An 18,240-nucleotide genomic window follows, 5' to 3' on the forward strand; every position below is an offset into this window, starting at 1 on the left:
GAGATAGCAGATGACAATCCAACAATTAATGATGATGTGCATGATGACACCATAATGGATGATATGCGTGATATAGTATAAGATGAACCTCGCGAGGATGTTCAAGGAAATGCAGAAGAAGATAATAATGTGATTGTCGATGATATTGATGAAGTTATTGAGCAATATAGCAACACATCTGATAGTGGGATAGACTTATTTGTTTCATTACCTCTTGGTAACATAGACCTAGAAGTAGATAGTTTACCAAGGGCTGATCTCATTGAAGATGAGATGGATCATTCACTGTAACATACTTAATTTGCTTATTGATTCAATGTGTATTCCTAATTCTATGGTTTTTATCATGCGCACACGTGCATACTCAAGAATCAATAGTTAATTTTAAAGATAAATTGAATTTTCCATAATAAAAAGGAAGTATCTTTTATCATCTTCAAGTATGTAGAGAAATTACGAGATGCATATTGCAATGCTTGTGCTACTAATTGTAAGGTTTCTGTCGCTTGCCGCTAATTACTTATATCAGGCTTGTCAACTGGAGGAACTGCCATTCATTAGAGAGCAATGAAAAAGTAATTATTAACTCTATTTTTCAAATTCAATGATTCAATGTGTATTCTTAATTCTATGGTTTTTATCATGCGCACATGTGCATGCTCAAGAATCAATTTCAGGTGGTTAAATAATTATTAACTTTGGTTTTTCAATTATGTGAATTGCTAATTTTAGGTGGTTAAATAATTGTGCATCTGCTGGCGCGTCTATATTAGCGTCTATTTGCGTGGATATATAGACGTAAAATTCGCGCCTATTTACACGCACGTTTACACGCACTTATAGATGCTGTGATAGACGCGCCCGACTTTGCGCATCTAACATGCGCGTCTATGCCTCGTTTCTGTTGTAGTGCATGGTCTTGAGGATCTGCCGTGACCTGCTCTTGTGATCCTTTGACCCACTGCTTAAGATCTTGCCATAGGGTAGGATGCTACTTAAGTAGATCTCCCAGGCTAAGTGTTACAGGGGTGGTCACTAGCATGGTCAGGAGATTGTTGGATACTCGTCCTTCCCCTAACCTAGATTGTCTAGGCCAATGGCCGCGGCTGATCTGTGGCTCTGTCGCGTCAAGGCTTGGTCTTAGCAGCACTGCTTGTGGCGCTGTTGCTTATGCCGACTTAGGTTGAGGCAGTGACATTGGCGTGCTTACACTGGAGAGGTCATCGATCTCGTCCTCTACGATGGGCTCAGCGTCTTTGAGGTGCTCTTGAGCCTCCTTCACCCATTCCTTCACCTTTTCTATGCCCTCTAACTGTCGCTTCGGATGCGGGTATTCCGCTACCTTAGCGCTTCCCTTTTCGGCCGTCTTAGGGGCTGAAGTCTCTGCCTCTGTGTCTGAAACCTTCTTTCTAGCAGGTAGAGTCGTAGCACTCTCGGTCTTTAGTGCGACCTTAGCTTCCGATCTCTTCTTTTTCCGCCTGCGGCTTTCCCTATCAAGGTTGTGTCAAGATTGCTAGGTCCTAGCAGAGAGATGCCGGCCTGCTTCGTTTGGGCTCGGGTCATGATCCACAATGGAATAGGTGTGGCCTCCCCATCGAGGTTTTCGATACCAAACAGCCCCAATGGGACAAATGGCAAGTTGGTTGAGCTAGAGGATGACTTTCGCTTTGGGCAATCTACGAAAAGATTGGTGATTCCACACTCTGCGCACCTTTGGTTAGCCTTGTCTCTGTTTTGCTGCTCTCTTTCAGGGCAGCGTGATGAGACATGACCGGGGTGACCACAAGTCCAACAAGTGACTGGATCCTGTAGCTGCCCTCCTAGGCCTCTACCTCGCCCTCATCCTAACGCCATCACCGACACGGGTCGATAATCCATGAGGACCGCATTGCCCTCATCATCGTGCAAGACGTAAGGGTATATGTAGGTCTCTTCATCATTCGGATCCTCCACGTAGTGTATTGGAGCATCGCTCTCGGTGGGTGGGTCACGTAAGGACCAGGCAGTCTAGGAATGCCTGTAGGGTTGATGTCCATTCTAGGGATGGCTGGTTTCATATCGTTAGGCGCGGGAAGAGCCAATGGGGCTCCCCTTCCGAGGAATGGCTGCGGCCTATTCGGTAGATAAGGCTGGCCGTAGGGTTGCAAGTATGGAAGTCTTCTTGGTAATCTACAATGCGCGACATCATAGCCGAACCTACTACAGTTAGCACAAGGTCTTGACCTAGGGTCTTGACACTCGGCCGGCAAGTGGTTTCTGCCACATTACACGCATTGGACGTGCGGGTGCATTGGTCATCTCAACATGCCTTGCAACTTGGCTAATTCCATCTTGACCTCAGCCAAGCCTTGGTCTGTCTCGGTGGCCTTCCCCTTATCTTGGGATGATGGGATTGACCGCTCACTAGAGGCTGTGTTCTCTCTGAGCTTCGTGAGTTGGTCTCCTCTAAATTTGAGCTCCTGGAGCTTCGCTCTTTTAGATGATCATTGACTCTGATGGCTTCCTCAAACACTCTAGCCACCGCATCCCGCTGCAAGCTTGAATTGCCTGCCAAAGCCTTATATAACTCCTCGTCTCGAATTCCGATGATAAATACAGTCGAAACTGCTCTGTCAGTTGGTCACTCGCCCAAAGGGATTCTCTTAAAGAGACTCCTCGCATGGGTCACGTAGTCGCGAATGTCCTCCTTCTCTTTCTGCTTGATGTTCATCAAGCGTACTAGCAGGTTATCGGAGTATCCGGGCTCGGCAAATCTCTTGACGAAGAGATCCTTGAGGTCATTGAAGTTGGCTCACTCTGCAGCATCTAGGCTCGTATACCACGTCCTACCCTTGTCGCCTAGGCAAAGCCCGAATGCTTGCGAGCGTTGAGTTTGGTTGTTGAGGCCATTGGCTTCGCAGACTTGCTCAAACTGCTCAACAAAGCTGTATGGGTCGTCATGAGGTTGGTACTTATCGAGTTACTTAGCAACAATTGGTATTTTGGCCTGGCTTTTTGAGCCTTGGTTCGCCCCTAATCCTGCAAGCAGCGACGTTGCTAGTGCGGTGGCACTCTGCTCTACTGCTGTATTATCGAGCAGTCGTTTCATGAGAAGCTCGCTCAACATCAAGTCTCCCTCTAGTGCTCTCTCATGGTCCGTTCGGTTTCGGCCAGCCAAGTTCAGCACTCGCTGCACCTCATGTAGCTCCATGCTTTGCCTTTGGCTCCTAGCCTGTTGATCCCTATTGTACTCGGTTATGCCCTGCAATGCCTTGCGGGCTAGCCTTCTCTCCTCTTCTAGATCTGCAATGATTGCGTCTGCTGTCCTGTAGCGGTGCTCGTACCGGGCGTGTGCGTTGTAACTGCTCACCAGCTGCTACTGAATAGCATCCGGGAACACGTTCAAATCAAGCTTCTCATTAGACCGATGGTCTGAGCTCTCTTCCGTCATGATCGAGTTCTCGCGCTCCACTATGCTGTCAGTCAGGTTGAATAGACTTGACAGATCCTCGTCGTTGGCGCTTCTTGCTTGGTCCTACTCTGCGCTTTGATGGTTTGTCTATGTCTTGGGTCCTCTCCTATTGGTGGGCTCCTTGAGTGGTTTACTCGAGTGAGTTCCTTTGGTTATTGAATACAAACCTCAATTTATGGTCACTCGGTGCGTGTGTCGTTTCTCGTGCACTTGTGCCCAATCAGGCTTTTAGCTTTCTTAAGTGTACTTCAAGTGCGGAGATTCAATGTGAGTGCAGCAAGCAATTCCTCAGCGTCTTACACACTCTCGCTTGTTTCGGGCCTGATAGGCTTGTAGATCCATTTTCTGGCCGTTTTGTCAGGGTTTAGGGTTTTCTCATATGTCGCCTTGTTCGTTTTCGGTCAATCAAGTTTTACAGATCAGCGGTTCGCGTCTAAGTCCTTGGGTCTCGCAACTGTCCACTTCTAGCTGCCACGCGGCTGCGCACTACAATTTCTCTTATTACATGTGCCAGAATCAAGTTTTGAGCGCCCGTAGGTTTTCGACAGTTTGCGCTGCTGCATATTTACCGGGTCAGGTCAAATTTCTGAAAATTTTGATAAAAAGTTGCACTCGGACCAATTGGTCCGAATTGCAGGGTCCGAGTAGGTCACTCGAATGGGCCGAATGGCACAGAGCCGAGGGTCGAATTTTGGGGATAGACTCGGACGGTTTCGATTCGGACGGGCCGAATGACGAATTCAGACAAGGTGATTCGGACGGGTCGAACGGCACCAAGGCCGAGGGCCAAACGTGAGACTCCGATGGGTCACTCGGACAGGCCGAGGCCGGATGTGCCACATGGCAAAAAGTTTTGACTCGGACGGCCATATGGGTTAACTCGGACCATTTGCATCGGACGGTCCGAGGGCCCCGACTTGGCCGAGTGGGCCGAGTGACAAGGGCCGAGGGCCGATTCTGGGACTCGGCCCAAGAAAGGCCACTCGGATGGGCCGAATGCAGCGCGCGTAACCCGCGCGAACACGATTTCGATCGATTCACCAAATGTAGGCTGGCACCATGGCCTTCCAGATCCTATCTAGGGAAGTAGAGGGAGAGATTCGTATACCTGAACGGGCCAATAAGTGCATCGGTGATGCGATCGAATCGATACAGGCTGGAGCTCTCTATCTCTCTATCTCCCTCTCTCTCACACTAAAACGGCACAAATGAGCTCTCCCTTGGCCTCCTGGCTCTTATATCCCTTCCCAAGTGTGGCGTTGATGCCCCCAATCACTCACTTGCCGATCTTAGGCATCACTAGCGAGCATTTAACCCATTTTGCACGATTTTTGCCATGTTTTGCCCTATTTTGAAACAGTAAACCCTACCCTTCTCCGATTCGATTTCCTAACTCTAACCTATGCTAAATGCAACAAAAATCAAAGGCAAAAAACTGAAATAGATTCTCCATGCTTTCCAATCATCAAACAACCAAAATATCCCAAAATACTTACTTGTTTTGAAGATCAAAAACACCCAAACTTCCTGCCTATCTCAAGCTCCATTTCGAGGATGAATCCCCTACTTCGATGCTCGATATGAGGCGCACAAGTGCTCAAGCTTGAATCCGTTGGTCTCGGCAAACGGAACCAAAATGTGGGAGCTTTCGCTCAACCACCAAGACCCACGGACCGCTTATTGTTTCAAGCGTTCCAAGCGAGCACTAATGGCTATCTCTCACCTAGCCGACGCGCCATCGATCCTACGAGTGTACTGAGCTTACCGTGATGCTTGATCGAGTACCCTCCTCTCTCTTGCACTCCGGTAGCTCCACGATTCTTGATGCTAGCTCAAGTATCCTCAATCCTCCTCCATCTCCAAGCTCCATTCTCCATAGCCGTGCACGCAAGAGAAGAGAAAAGAAGAGAAGAGAAGAAGAGAAGTGGAGATGGTGAAGAGCTTCACCCTCTTGATCCCTCACTCCCACACACTTACACTCTCACACTCCCTCTCTTAAGAGCACACACTAGCAAGAAGGAGAGAAGAAGAGAGGAAAAAGAAGACTCTTTATGCCACACACCAAAAGAATGAGCTTCTTATTCACTTTTCAACTTTATATACAAAACCCTAAATCCCTTTTGGGCGGTCATCCCCTTTTTCCCTTTTTTACATGGCCGGCCGTAGCCTAGGCCCTTTTTTCCATTTCCCACCACTCTAATTTTATCCTATTCCCAACTAATGCGTACAATTTGCACAGGAGCGAGCCTGGTACTCTTTTACGAGGATTCGTGAGCGCTTTCATATTTAATGGTTCGCCTTTTACTCTTTTGTTGTCTCAGGGCGACACTGGGACTTTCTGAGGGTCGTGCCCGAACATTTAAATTTTTCAGGGTCTGGTTACCGGTCAAGGCGCCTTTTTCTGCTTTTATCCTGCGCCTTTTATGCTATTTCCTTTTTTCCATTTTCCGCTTCTCTGTGCTGCGGGAAACATGGTAACACCATTGGTTATCAAGGCCAAATGATATTCTACTTTGTCTTGCTAGTATCAACATGGACTTTTTTAGATGACCAAGCAAAAACATGCTTATGAAGTTGACTCTCTAGCAACGGGCATGTGGTTTCCTATAAGGATGATAGTGCATATACACTTCTTAATACCTGTATGTGAATGCATACATTCAACTAACTCCCAATAAATCATGATATATTTTTGCTTGAAGAAGGCAAGGTGATTCTTATGGAGGTCATGGCTATCACACTAACAATGAAAATATGAAAAAATACATCTGATCAATGAAAAAAACATGTATTTAATCACTTGGAAAATTCAATAAGTAACACACTCAACACTTACATAAAGACATGTCGAGATGGTGAACTAGATGTTTTACGTACGACTTTCTCCCAACTCATGTGCTTGCAGCCCAATATGGGAAAACTAGCTCCTTCAATTATCATTGGTAGTGATGCTCATTTGCCCTTTTCTTTTGCATGCATCCCAATGAATACATAATAGCCAACCTTGTTTTTGCACTATTAAGATTCCTAAGATGTATATTCAAAGCTTGAGATATTGCTTGAACACTTAGAGGAGGCATTGTAGTATCACTTGAGGGTGTATAGCACTAGCATGTTAGACCTTTTGACAAATAGTTCATTTAAAGACACGGGTTACTTTATTGAGTTTAAGGTACACCAAATTTTTGAGAACAAGTACCTCTTTGCTTTGATATCTAATACATAACTCCAATTTGTGAAATTTGTGATCAATTGAAGGAAGGTGAAAGCTTCTGAAAATATATCTTCATTGTTGCTTCATCCATATCAACAACAAAGTATTAGGCTACATTTCCAGTTCCCTTTCTTGTCTCCTCTTTGGAAACATATGAAAATCTAGTCATTGGAAAATATTAGCTACTAAACTCATCCTTGAAGAAAAGTCTAGCATAACCAAGAAGATCAAGTGTGGAGGATCATGCCTTTTGAGTGCACATGGTTCCATTTCTAGAGCTTTTCTTTTAAGAGTAGAAAAGCTTTGTGACAGTAGTATGGATTATTTATTAATGTGTGGGAAAGAAATTAAAGAAAAAACTTTTTGTTTAATCATGTAGTTAAGAATTCAATCTAGAGACAAATATGCTAGGCAACTATCTAGTACTTTCTTCTGATTCCTCCCCTCATCCATGTAGTGTAACATCTTTTAAGTCATCCACAATAGATTGAACCTATTAATGTTGCATGTGTGAGGAGAAAAGGTTCTTGCAAACTCATACATAACTTGGAGGTCAAGCTTGATCCCAATGAGCATGTTTTCAATGTGGAGGACCTTTGAGAATATCATAAAGATGGCATCACCATGGTTACTAAAGGAAGTCTTATTGATCCACTCCTAGAGTTAACATGGGTACCCATTACATCAAAAGAGTAAGGATATACTAGTGGGAGAGGAGAGAAAAGTGAGATATTGATATGTAAGAATGAAATGAGAATTAAGAGTTTGAAACTTTAAAGTGATCCTAAGTTTTAAAAGGAAATGTCTAATCATACACAAAGTTAAATTGTGTTCAAAGAATAACCAATGTACATTTGAAACTCTTTATTGCGGACAACATAAAATTTATGCACATATTTTTATGAGTAAAAATATTCAAAAAGAAACCCCAAGCATATGTCAATAAATGGAACATATATTTTTCACTAATCAAAACTCAAATATTACAAGCAAGAGATATTAAAACTAGTAATACTTAAGTTTTCAAGGCGACTCCATGATTTCTTACTCCAATACTATATAGTGAGTTTGTCACATCACATAGTACCTCAAATTTAGAAAAGAATTTAGCATGGCAATGACACTATAACTAAGTCGTTATATTGTCTAGCTCTTTACCTCAAAACTATTATCTCTAGAGGAGTTTTGAGATGTTGAAAATGCCTTTTAGAATGCAAAGAGAGAGTGCTCTAGACCAATGGGAGAAAAGTCTGAGTATATTGCCATGCTTTACCTAAATCCTTATATTGATTATCCTAATATGATTGTTTGTCTGTGTAGGTTACCTCTGATGATACCCAAAGAGCAAGGTGTTGAGGGATGACCAATGAGGAGTTGTAGGAGATATTCACAAGTATGTCTCTAGATCAGATGGCCCGATTTAGAGATATAGTGGACCAAGAGCTGATACGAACATCATCAGATTGTTCTGTGAGGTCTACTTCGGCATGCTCTAATGCTTCAATTTCTAGTAGATGAGGTCGATGCTCTAGATTGGCCTCAGATGGGGGGAGCGGTTTTGGGGGGTGTTGCGGAGATGTGGATGTTGTGAGTTTGTGCGGTTGATTCTAGAGAGGGTTACTACTTCTCACTCTCATCCTACTGGTTTTCTAGAGATAGGGTGGCTTAGGTGGGTGTTGTAGAGGCACCGATGTAGTGTCTATGTCTCATCGATTTGGTGGATACTTGTCACCTCTAGGATTTGTCATGGTGCTTGTAGGGACATCTACTCATGTAACTCAAGGTTTCGCTCATTCGTCCATAGGTTGCACCCCTATGGGTGCTACTCTGAGAGATACTACCCCACATGTATGCTAGACATATAGAGGTCTCTTGGTTAATGCCCAGGAGCGTGGTCGCAGATGGGAGAGAACACATCTTAGACATACCCCAGTAGGGTACGGATACATTGTAGATGAGAGGACATGTGTTGTAATCATGAATGATGAGGGGAGGAGAGTGATGTCTTGCATGAAGAAGTTGTGCCAACAAGTATTTAGGCACAACATTTTAGACCATTGGAAGAATATACTTGAGGGGAGCGAGAGGGGAGCAAGGATTATGTAGTGGCAACTTTGCATGAGAAGTTTTCGGTTCCTACAGTGGTGGCAGAGAGGTTTTCCATTGGGTGGATGATGGAGTGTATGCATGCATACATGTCACATAGATAATCAGATGCACGCAAGGCAATCAAGAGTGGCACCTCAAAACCCGAGGGGCTAGATGCAGAGGATTGGCAGAGACTTAGGGAGGAGGCCACAAATTCTCTAGGACGATGGCAGTAGCAGTAGGAGGTAGTGAGGGCATGATTGGAGGTAGGGGTTATGCATCATCTGGGGAGTGGCAACCACAAGACTTATTTGGAGGACTTTGTAAGTTTTCTTTTGGTTCTTCTCGCTTTCTTATTTGAAATATCAATTGTACTAACAATCGTGTTTCTAACAATGCTATTCTATTTTCTTTGTAGCACTCCATCACACAAACCGCAATCCCACAGGTTTGGAGACTCAATATGCAGACAGACACGATCTCACTTCACTTATTGATAGATTGTATGCGCGTGGCGGCCCAATAAGTCAATCCTCTTTCTTGTCTCGTTAGTCACTAGTTTTTTTTATGATGCATTATGTATAGTGAACTAATGTCTGGTTTTTCATTTTGTAGAGTCCGTTCGATGCTCCTTTGTGTTGAGATGAGCTTTCAGATGGTGAGCATCTGTAGCATGCGCTTGGATCCATTGAGCACACATCATCTTCTTTTTTGGTCATGTGATCTATGTAGACCTCTCCCATGTAGCATTCATTTGATATACTTATCATCCTTTGTATAAAACCACACTTTGCGAAATTTACGGATAGATTTTCATGTTCGTTTCGGCTCTCTTCTCCATGGTTCCATGTAATTTCATGAGTTGTCATTTACTAGTCTTATACTTATTTTATGAGTTATCAGTCTTGTGGTTTTAAGTAGTTTTTGTGCCCGTCTTGACGATGATTGCGTATCCAATTACTTTGCAGAATATTATACAACACATGAAGCTATGGTTGGTAGGGTAGTTTACTACGCTACCACAATTTTTTTCCCTCTATAACCATCGCTATTTGCATCACTGTCGGCTCGTAGCGTTGCTATTAGCGTAACAATTTGCGATGCTAATAGCAACGCAAATAGTGATGCTCTCTGCGAATGAATTTGTAGAGACGCTTATACTGATGCTTTTAGCAACGACGAGAACAAATTTTTTTATCAACATTTGCATCGCTTTGAACGTCGATATGAGGCTTGTATCTTGTAGTGATCTCAAAAAGTGTCTATGTGGAGTACAAAAGAGGTTTTAGCCTCTTAGATAGACCACCAGAGGTGGAGGCTCAATTTCAATGGTATCAAAAATTAAAGAGACCAAGGAGTTTTATATATGATTTGATGAAACTTGGTATGGTAGATATTGAAAGTATCATTACCCTTGTAAATCTCACATTGAAAGTAAAGAAACATTACTTTCAATATTTCTTGTTACATAAAATGATTAGAAAAATATTATCAATCTCATTCTTGGTATTTTTTAAATATTAATATTTTGTGTTTGTATATATGCTTTAGGAACATAAGTAGTGGATTATGGTCATGCATCTACATATATGAAAATGAGGATAAACTCATGCTTTGACAATGTTGAGATGCTAAGTAGAATACATGGGTAGAGGAAGGTTTGGTATTTTCACATTTTTTATATAGCTATATCGACTTTATAAAAGAAAATGAGATAAATTTTGTATAGATGTAGATGTTAAAAATCATGCTTTTAGTTACATCTTCATGCAAATATATTAAAAAAGTAGTTGTGGGCCATGGAAATGCAATACACTTTTCCCTTCAATATAGCCTTAATATAACTATCTTTTTAAATTTATCTTTTGTCATGACTTGATAAGGTTTCAATCAATGGAAAAACTTTCAGTATTTATCTGTTGTTATCTCTACTATGTGTTACAGATACACTTGATATGCTTTGTAGGAATGGCGAAGATAATAATTTAAAATGAACTAGATACAAAAGATGTAATAATATTGTAGTCCACTGCCATCACAATAGGACAATAATAAGATTAATATTGTAATGTAAGAGAACCCTAAGATAGTACTAGGATGGTCAAAATATGTATTCTTATATTTCTATTTTAATTTTCATATATTAAGACCCACAAGGCTCACTTACTCACTTTAAAGTAGACTTGAGTAACTATCTTACTAGTAATTGTGCATTATAGCTTACAAATTTTAGACAATGCTAAAATGTGTTGAAAATCGGTAGCAAAGCTATTAATATGAATGCTCTTTGCTAACTATCCCCAAGTTAAGAAATATAGCAAAGCTATTAATGTGAATGCCCTTTGCTAACTATCCCCAAGTCAAGAAATGTATACCCTAGTTATACATTTAGTACCTTTGTTGAAAGTTATTTCAAAATCTCCATTTTATTCATAGAGCTCTAAAATTTACCATTGGATATGATATAACATGGCGATACTTTATAAAGTCTCATAATCAATAAAACTACTAAAACTCTTTTATGAATCCTTAAGAGCTAGTTTGTGGTTAATTCTATGTTAAAAATAGTGCATTTGTATCAAATAAGGATTTGTTAAATACTTCGTGAAAAAATGCGATTTATAAATTGTGGTAAAAAGTCACAAAAGGGTTAAGTAAATTCACAAAATAGGTTACATAGGGATATATAAAGCATGCCATGAATGCATGTGATATATAGAATTTATAGATAGTGATCTCCATGGGCGATCGAACTTATGGTGCATAGCAAAATAGGTCAGGACAATCTTGAGAGGAAGAGGAAGCCAAAGAGGGTAAGTTGCCAAATTTAACCAATAGTAGCATGATTCTGATGATAATAAGGACTATTAGCATTGTGGTAAGAAAGGCTATGTTTCAAGTAATTGTTTTTAAAAGAAGGCTAAAATTACAAATGGAAAAAAGCAACAAGGCAATTATGCTTCCACTAATAAACACAATAATCACATAAGTGAGTAGCTTTTCATTATACAACATTTCAAGAATACTATGATTGCTAATGATTCATTTAAGAATTACGTATGGTATTTGGACTCATGTGCCTCTAACCACATGACTTCTTGTGTATCATCCCTTGTCCCCATATAGCTTGCAACCTCTAAACAACGCATCTATCTAAAACCACATTGGTCTTGGCCATGATCTCTATCTTTACGAGTAGGGTAAAATACTTGATTAGACTTGCTCTTACTTTGAGAACAAGAATCCAAGGCAAGGTTCTTTTCCTCAAGTATTAGCATAGAAATTAGATTTGCAAAGTTGGGGATATTATGCTTGGTATTCAGATGAGCTAAAGCTCTTGTACTCATCTAAATATGCTCACACAACATCATCATCCTCAACTAATACACTAATAGATGTAAGATCTTTCACAATACTCTTGATTGTTAATGCATAGCTATTGATGAATAGATTCCCTCTTTTAACTTGATTCAAGTCTAACTTGAATTGTAGCTTTTTAGCCTTTGTGTTTACCTTAAACAACCTTGCCAAATTTTTTCTAAGTGATAGTAGGGATTCTAGATTCCTACAAATAGCCTATCATATGATATGTGATAGTCACATTCACAGATAGCCAGTACATCCCTTTACTCTACGTCTATTCCCAATCCTTCTTAATCTTTATCTATTCTACAGTAGGATTTTAATGAGGAACTTCTTATGCCATTGCCATGTCTCCTTCGATGTAGTTCTAAATGCCTTTGTCCTTCAAGAAGTTTGTCATCCTGAATTTTCATGTAGAATAATTATTCTTATCAAGCTTCTCACTGATACTTTGGTTGAAATTGCCAAATATTTTGACAAGACAAGTAACCTTGTAAACATGCAATATGCAACACCAAGCTAATACCAGGTGCACTACAATAAAAATAGCAACCTTTTTCACTAATTGTACAATAATACTTGCAATTTGCAATCACTATGCAGATACTCCCTATGTTTGCAACCTAGTAAACACTTTCAACCATATAGATTTGAATATGTAACATTTGCACTTGAAAACAACAAACCTAGCCAAATCTATAGTACACCCAGAAATTGCTTCTGACCAACTTATAGGATGAGAATGGAGCCCAAAATGATCTCACATGGCATAAATCACTACAGAGTAGCCCAATAGGACTAATCTACAATATCTATAATATTCTTTGAGCTCACCGAGTTTCACTATAATTGGAGACTATAGGCTTGTCAACCTCAGAAGCCTCATGCAGTATATTCCAAGAAGGTAAGTCGAACAAGATGGAAGAGCTTCTTACATGTTGCTTTCTTGCTTGCTTTCACATTCAGTTTCCTTTACCTTAGCCTTTGTTTGAGCTCACCATACCTATGGGACTATTCTAATTATGTGTAAACAAACAAGGGAAGAGGGAGGTGAAGCAACCAAGTGTGCACACACACAATGGAGAATTAAGCACACAGAGAAATAGGTTGAAATCTTCTTCTTCTTCCACACAAAAGGACTTATAAGTATAAATACGATAAAAGACTAATATCAAAGCACTAGAACATATGTATATGTGATCAAAGTATGAATATTCTAGGATGAGGTGGCACAATGAATATGCCGTAACTAAGAGTGGACTATATTGATGTTGTCCTATTATAGAATCATTGATGTATCCTCCATGTTGGTCACTGAATGTACTAGTGAGTAAACTCCTACCATATCACTAAGGCATGTAGTAGATGCCAGCTTGTGTGAAGCTTGACATGTCAACAATTCTTCCCACTCATCTATACTTGGATATATTTCTCTTGCTTTGCCCTTATAGTAGAGGTATTCACTTATTCATACGTGTATGTGCAAAGTGACCGTTGCCTTTGTAGTGATAACACGAGACTTGAAAAGTAGAAAATATAATATCGAGCATGATCTTGCAAGTGTAAGTATTTAGGAGGCTCATTGCACCTATCCCAAATTATGCACACTCAATTATCACCCTTGAGCAAGCCTCAGGATGTGGCAATAATAGGAGCATAGAGAAGTTTGTGTAGAGTTGAGGTGATGGTAATTGCCATCAAGTGAAAACGAGGATGCCCATGGTAAAGCATATACAAGGTTACCTTCGTAGTTGACCAAGAATACAAGCACCTCGTAGCATTTAGCCTTAGAGCCCCACAACAAAACCAAATAGAAACCTTTGCCCACATACCTAAACTGGAGAAGATTTTCCTTACCTTGGTATGTTGCATTGAACCATCTATAGAAGTCATCTTCCATAGGAGGACAACCAAGAAAATACTTGTACACCCTAGTAGTTAGAAGAGTAGCATAATGATAGTAAACTTTGTGGAGAGACAATGCAACTGTGGCCTTGTGCACTTTAGCTCCTTCATTAGCTTTCACTTTGCACTTCACATTGTGTTTTGCTTAATCTACTTTTTGTGCATTCTCTACTTTTGCCATGTTGAGATCATTGTTTTGTAGAGCTCATTTGTAGTCCAATGTTACTATAGTTTGCTCTTAGAAGACATTGTCTTTGTTCTTTAACACTTGTCTACAAAGGGTTGCATGCATGCTTGCTTGCCACATGGTGCACTAATGAGACTTAAATGCTTAGGAGGTGCCATGTTAGACCATAATGGGTAGTTTATGGCCTGTAAAGCTACACCTTCAGACAATAACTTAGATGGTGAATGATTAGCTAAGATCACCCTACCACCCTTCTACCTGCTTAGGAGTTGTCAAGGCCCTAGGGCCTTGTTCAAATGGAAATAGAAAAGGGAATAAATGGCTTAACTTGGAAAATGAAATGATTCAAAGACTAAGACTTTTGTTTGAGAATCTAGGATGATAGTCCGAAGTTTGGCATAAAATATGTTAAAAGTTTTGTCACACAAGAATTATTGTTTTTTGATTGAAGTTGAGAGAAACTTTTACTGATCAAGATATTGCTACTAATATTTGAGAAAGCAATGTCATGTTGTTACTGAAAACTTAAGATTAATTTCCTTCAATCCTAAGTTAAGCCACATGTTGCAAGTGAATAGTTTGTTTGACAGGCTTCCAAGCATAATGGAAGACGTAGCTTTAGCGGATACAAGCATTACCTCATTCTATGCCTCAAGTCTCTAATACTATTCGAAGTGGCTTGCAATAGTACTCATCAATAGAAATTTGGGGGACTATCCTAATAACTACTACTACCTTTGAGACATAACAAGAATTAGGTTGGTTACACACCAAATGACACACGTCCACTTCGTAAGCTTTAACCAATCAAAACACTTATTCAAGGGTTGGGCATCTGCAGTCCTTTACACACTTGATAGAACATGACCTGTTGTTTACCTGCTAAACAGGTAAACTTCCCCGCCCACTATTGGACGGGGAGTCTCCCTTGCTCACTTTGTAATGTGGCAGACAAGGGTGCACTTTTTGCATTTGCAACCAATCAAAAAGTTTATAAGTTTATTATTTATTATTTTTTTACAAACTATGTCCATTTGGTGTGTGAAGGTATGATGCTCATATCCGTACCCAATTTCAAAAAGTGTATGCCCACACTTTGGGTGGGGATGAACCATCCGTCACTTGGTGTATAACCAGCCTTAGACTAGACAACTAATTGCAACTTTTGATGGTAGTACAAAGGACCCAAAAGTTGAACCTTGAAAGAGTCCAAGACTCAAAAGTTCAACCTTGAAAGAGTCCAACACTAGTTGAATAGTATTTCCTTATAGAGACTAGTTCAAACCACCCTCGTGTAAGGTGAGCTTTGAGGACCAGGCATGCTTACAGCACGGAGAACTCTCTCCATGAAGATCGACGAACTAAAAAATTGGCATATACAAAGGGCCTTCTAGCAAAACACCTTCTTGCGTTTATCTGTCTTGTAGGAATTCGGCACTAGTGCTACCGGAGTTGTTCGTTTATCTCGAGCCCATGCTTCATATTTGATATTTTATTAGTAACGACAGCACTTGCAAAATGTCTAAGAGCCCTTATAAAGTAAGCATGTTCTGCTATTGACAGGATTCTTAATCCTACACTTCACCTTAGACCTACAAGGAAACTCTGCGCAATCAGAGTATAACAGCAGCTTCAGCTTTCTGCAGTCAAAGTGTATCACAGAAGAAACAATTAACCGTCTGTGTTTCAGCACAAGAGATAAGAGAGACTCTCGAGACTCGTAAACTAGCGACTAGAAAGTTATAATAAGATTACTAAGCAATCTTGATGCTTAAATTTGAGTCTGCAAGACGATCCTTCAAATCTTGCAGGCAATCATAAATGGCAGTCCTTAATCTACAACTTATAAATATGCGCCATGGCCGCTTAACCTCCTGATCCCTCTTTCAATCAAGTTATTCATTATCAGGACTCCTTATTTTGCGTACATCCAATAATGGAGAGCCTCTGATATACTTGCCTCATTGTGGGCCGCTCTGCCGGGGACTCCTTGATGCAATCGTAAGCGATGGCAAGATATGCTGCCAGTTGATCAGGAGGGGGTGGTTTCTTCTGTAAGATCGAGTCGAGAAGCTCCGATTCATGGGCTTCTTCAACGAGCAGCCGAGCCCACCGAACCATAGTCCTGCAGTCCCTCTCCTTAATGACCTCGCTGGGCCGCCTCCCGCTGGCAACCTCGACCATAAGCATCCCAAAGCTGTAGACATCGGCCTGCAGGGTTGCAACCATGGTGACGGCGCACTCAGGGGCCATGTATCCAAAGGTCCCAGCCCCCGCCGTGCTAACATGAGAATGAGGAGGACTCATGTTCCTCGCTAACCCAAAATCAGCTATCCGAGGCTCAAAATCCTTGCCCAGCAGTATGTTGCTCGACTTGATGTCCCTGTGTATCACATGAGGATTGCAGTCATGATGCAGATAAGCCAGCCCGCAGGCCGACCCCTTGGCAATCTTGAGCCTCTTCTTCCAATCTAATGTATCCGGGCCATCTTCTCTCTCATGGAGCCATGTATCCAGGCTGCCGTTCTCCATAAACTCATAGATTAAGGCCCTCTCGTCTCCCAGCTTGCAGTAGGCCAGAAGCTTGACCAAATTCTGATGCCTTATCAGTCCCAGAGTGTCCATCTCTGCTTCAAACTCTCTAATACCCTGCAACCCATCGGCAGACAGCTTCTTCACTGCAACAGTCCTGCCATCCTGTAACACAGCCGAGAAGACTAGACCAAATCCGCCATCCCCAATCACTCGAGACATGTCAAAACCATTGGTAGCCCTTGCTAGGTCACGCATGCTGAGGGATTCAAGCCTTGGATCATATGCACGGCTGGTCTCTCTGCGGAATCTCGGCCTCAGGCTAGGCAATTTGGCAGGGGCCGTATTAAGCTTCCTCTGAGAGAAAATCCCAGAAATCCACATACGGCACAGATATATTATCACCACAAGCAGTAACACTGTACTAAAAACTGCTGCGCCTGCAATGATCCCGACAGTGATAGGGGTGAGCACCGCCTTCTGATGCAGAAACCGGCGATGAGGGAGCTCGACATAATGGTGGATGCTCGAAAGATCAGCATATGCCGCTCTTGCTGCCATGCTAATGGCTACGGATATAACATCAGCCCGCTGTGGACAATATCCTGCAATGGTGCCGGAATATAAAGATTTGCTACAGGCTTGCTATAACTGCAAACACTGGGTATACTGGTCTTGCTTGCCGTAGCTAGCGGCTAACGGTACATCAGTTCACTCTGGAATTCTCCAAAAATGCCAGGCATATGAGATTGGCAGCTTCACGCTGGCAGCCATTGCTGCGAGCAACACTGGTATGAGTCTCAGCCATCATGTGGAAAGCCTGAGAAGGGTGAGCTATGGCGTCAACTGAAATGGCCAGGGAAGACTGCAATGGCGGAAGGAGCTGACAGTCGTGGAGAGGCTGGACGAGGGTTAATCAGAGCTGCAGTCTGAGTAGAAAAAAGGGTACATTCGTAGGGTCTTTCGTGTACACGCCCTAACGCGCGAGAATTCAATACAAGTACGCTATGGGCCACAGGCTGTCCGCAGGGGGCACGTTATCTTCCTTCTGCTTGGCCGTAGTAAGTTCTCAAGCAAAGCCTTAAGCACTCAGGGTAAGAGCCTCGCCACGCGTAGGTGTTGGTGGGATTTGTGTGATCAGGGGAGTTGGGTCGGTGTGCAAGCGCATGAAAGATGGCATATAATGCATTGGCTTTGCGCAGTTCAGAGCGTGCGGGGTCATTTTCTCCGTCGTGGCCCATGGCTCCTCAGCCTCCTCTCCCTCTCTCTCTCTCTCTCTCTCTCTCTCTCTCTCTCTCTCTCTCTCACACACACACACACACACACAGCTTGTCAACAATACCGATAAGACAGTCTTTCACGTTGTAAGTTGTTTTACGCGCATGCCCATTGACCTGCGCCTTCATGGCATGACTCTCAACTGCGGCTTTGCCCCTGCAGCCGCGCAGGCTGCCACCCTCACGACTTATTGGTGAGCGGCTATGGATTATTCAGCCTCCC

The 18,240-nt window shown here is 42.0% G+C and overlaps 1 protein-coding gene across 1 annotated transcript; it reads right to left on the bottom strand.

Annotated features, from left to right (window-relative positions):
* Positions 1 to 15,221: 15,221 nt before the first annotated feature.
* Positions 15,222 to 17,996, bottom strand: LOC148020182 (phytosulfokine receptor 1-like). The gene is made up of 2 exons (XM_087700488.1): positions 16,169 to 17,996; positions 15,222 to 15,848 (listed from the first exon to the last, which is right to left on the bottom strand). Exons 1-2 carry the CDS (start codon positions 17,299 to 17,301, stop codon positions 15,731 to 15,733), a joined length of 1,251 nt encoding a protein of 416 aa, XP_087556614.1. The 5' UTR covers positions 17,302 to 17,996; the 3' UTR covers positions 15,222 to 15,730.
* Between the last annotated feature and the right edge of the window lie 244 nt (positions 17,997 to 18,240).

This window comes from Lygodium microphyllum, chromosome 19, assembly GCF_053477565.2.
Source record: "Lygodium microphyllum isolate KBCC chromosome 19, Lygodium_microphyllum_v1.1.10, whole genome shotgun sequence".
NCBI lineage: Eukaryota > Viridiplantae > Streptophyta > Polypodiopsida > Schizaeales > Lygodiaceae > Lygodium > Lygodium microphyllum.

Bases quoted from the DNA above. Each gene is read 5' to 3' on its own strand.
- LOC148020182 (XM_087700488.1), bottom strand. From the start codon at position 17,301: ATGGCAGCAAGAGCGGCATATGCTGATCTTTCGAGCATCCACCATTAT. The intron at 15,849-16,168 runs GCAAGTATATCA...CTTTGACTGCAG, and splicing joins GCAGAGCGGCCCACAATGAG to AAAGCTGAAGCTGCTGTTAT.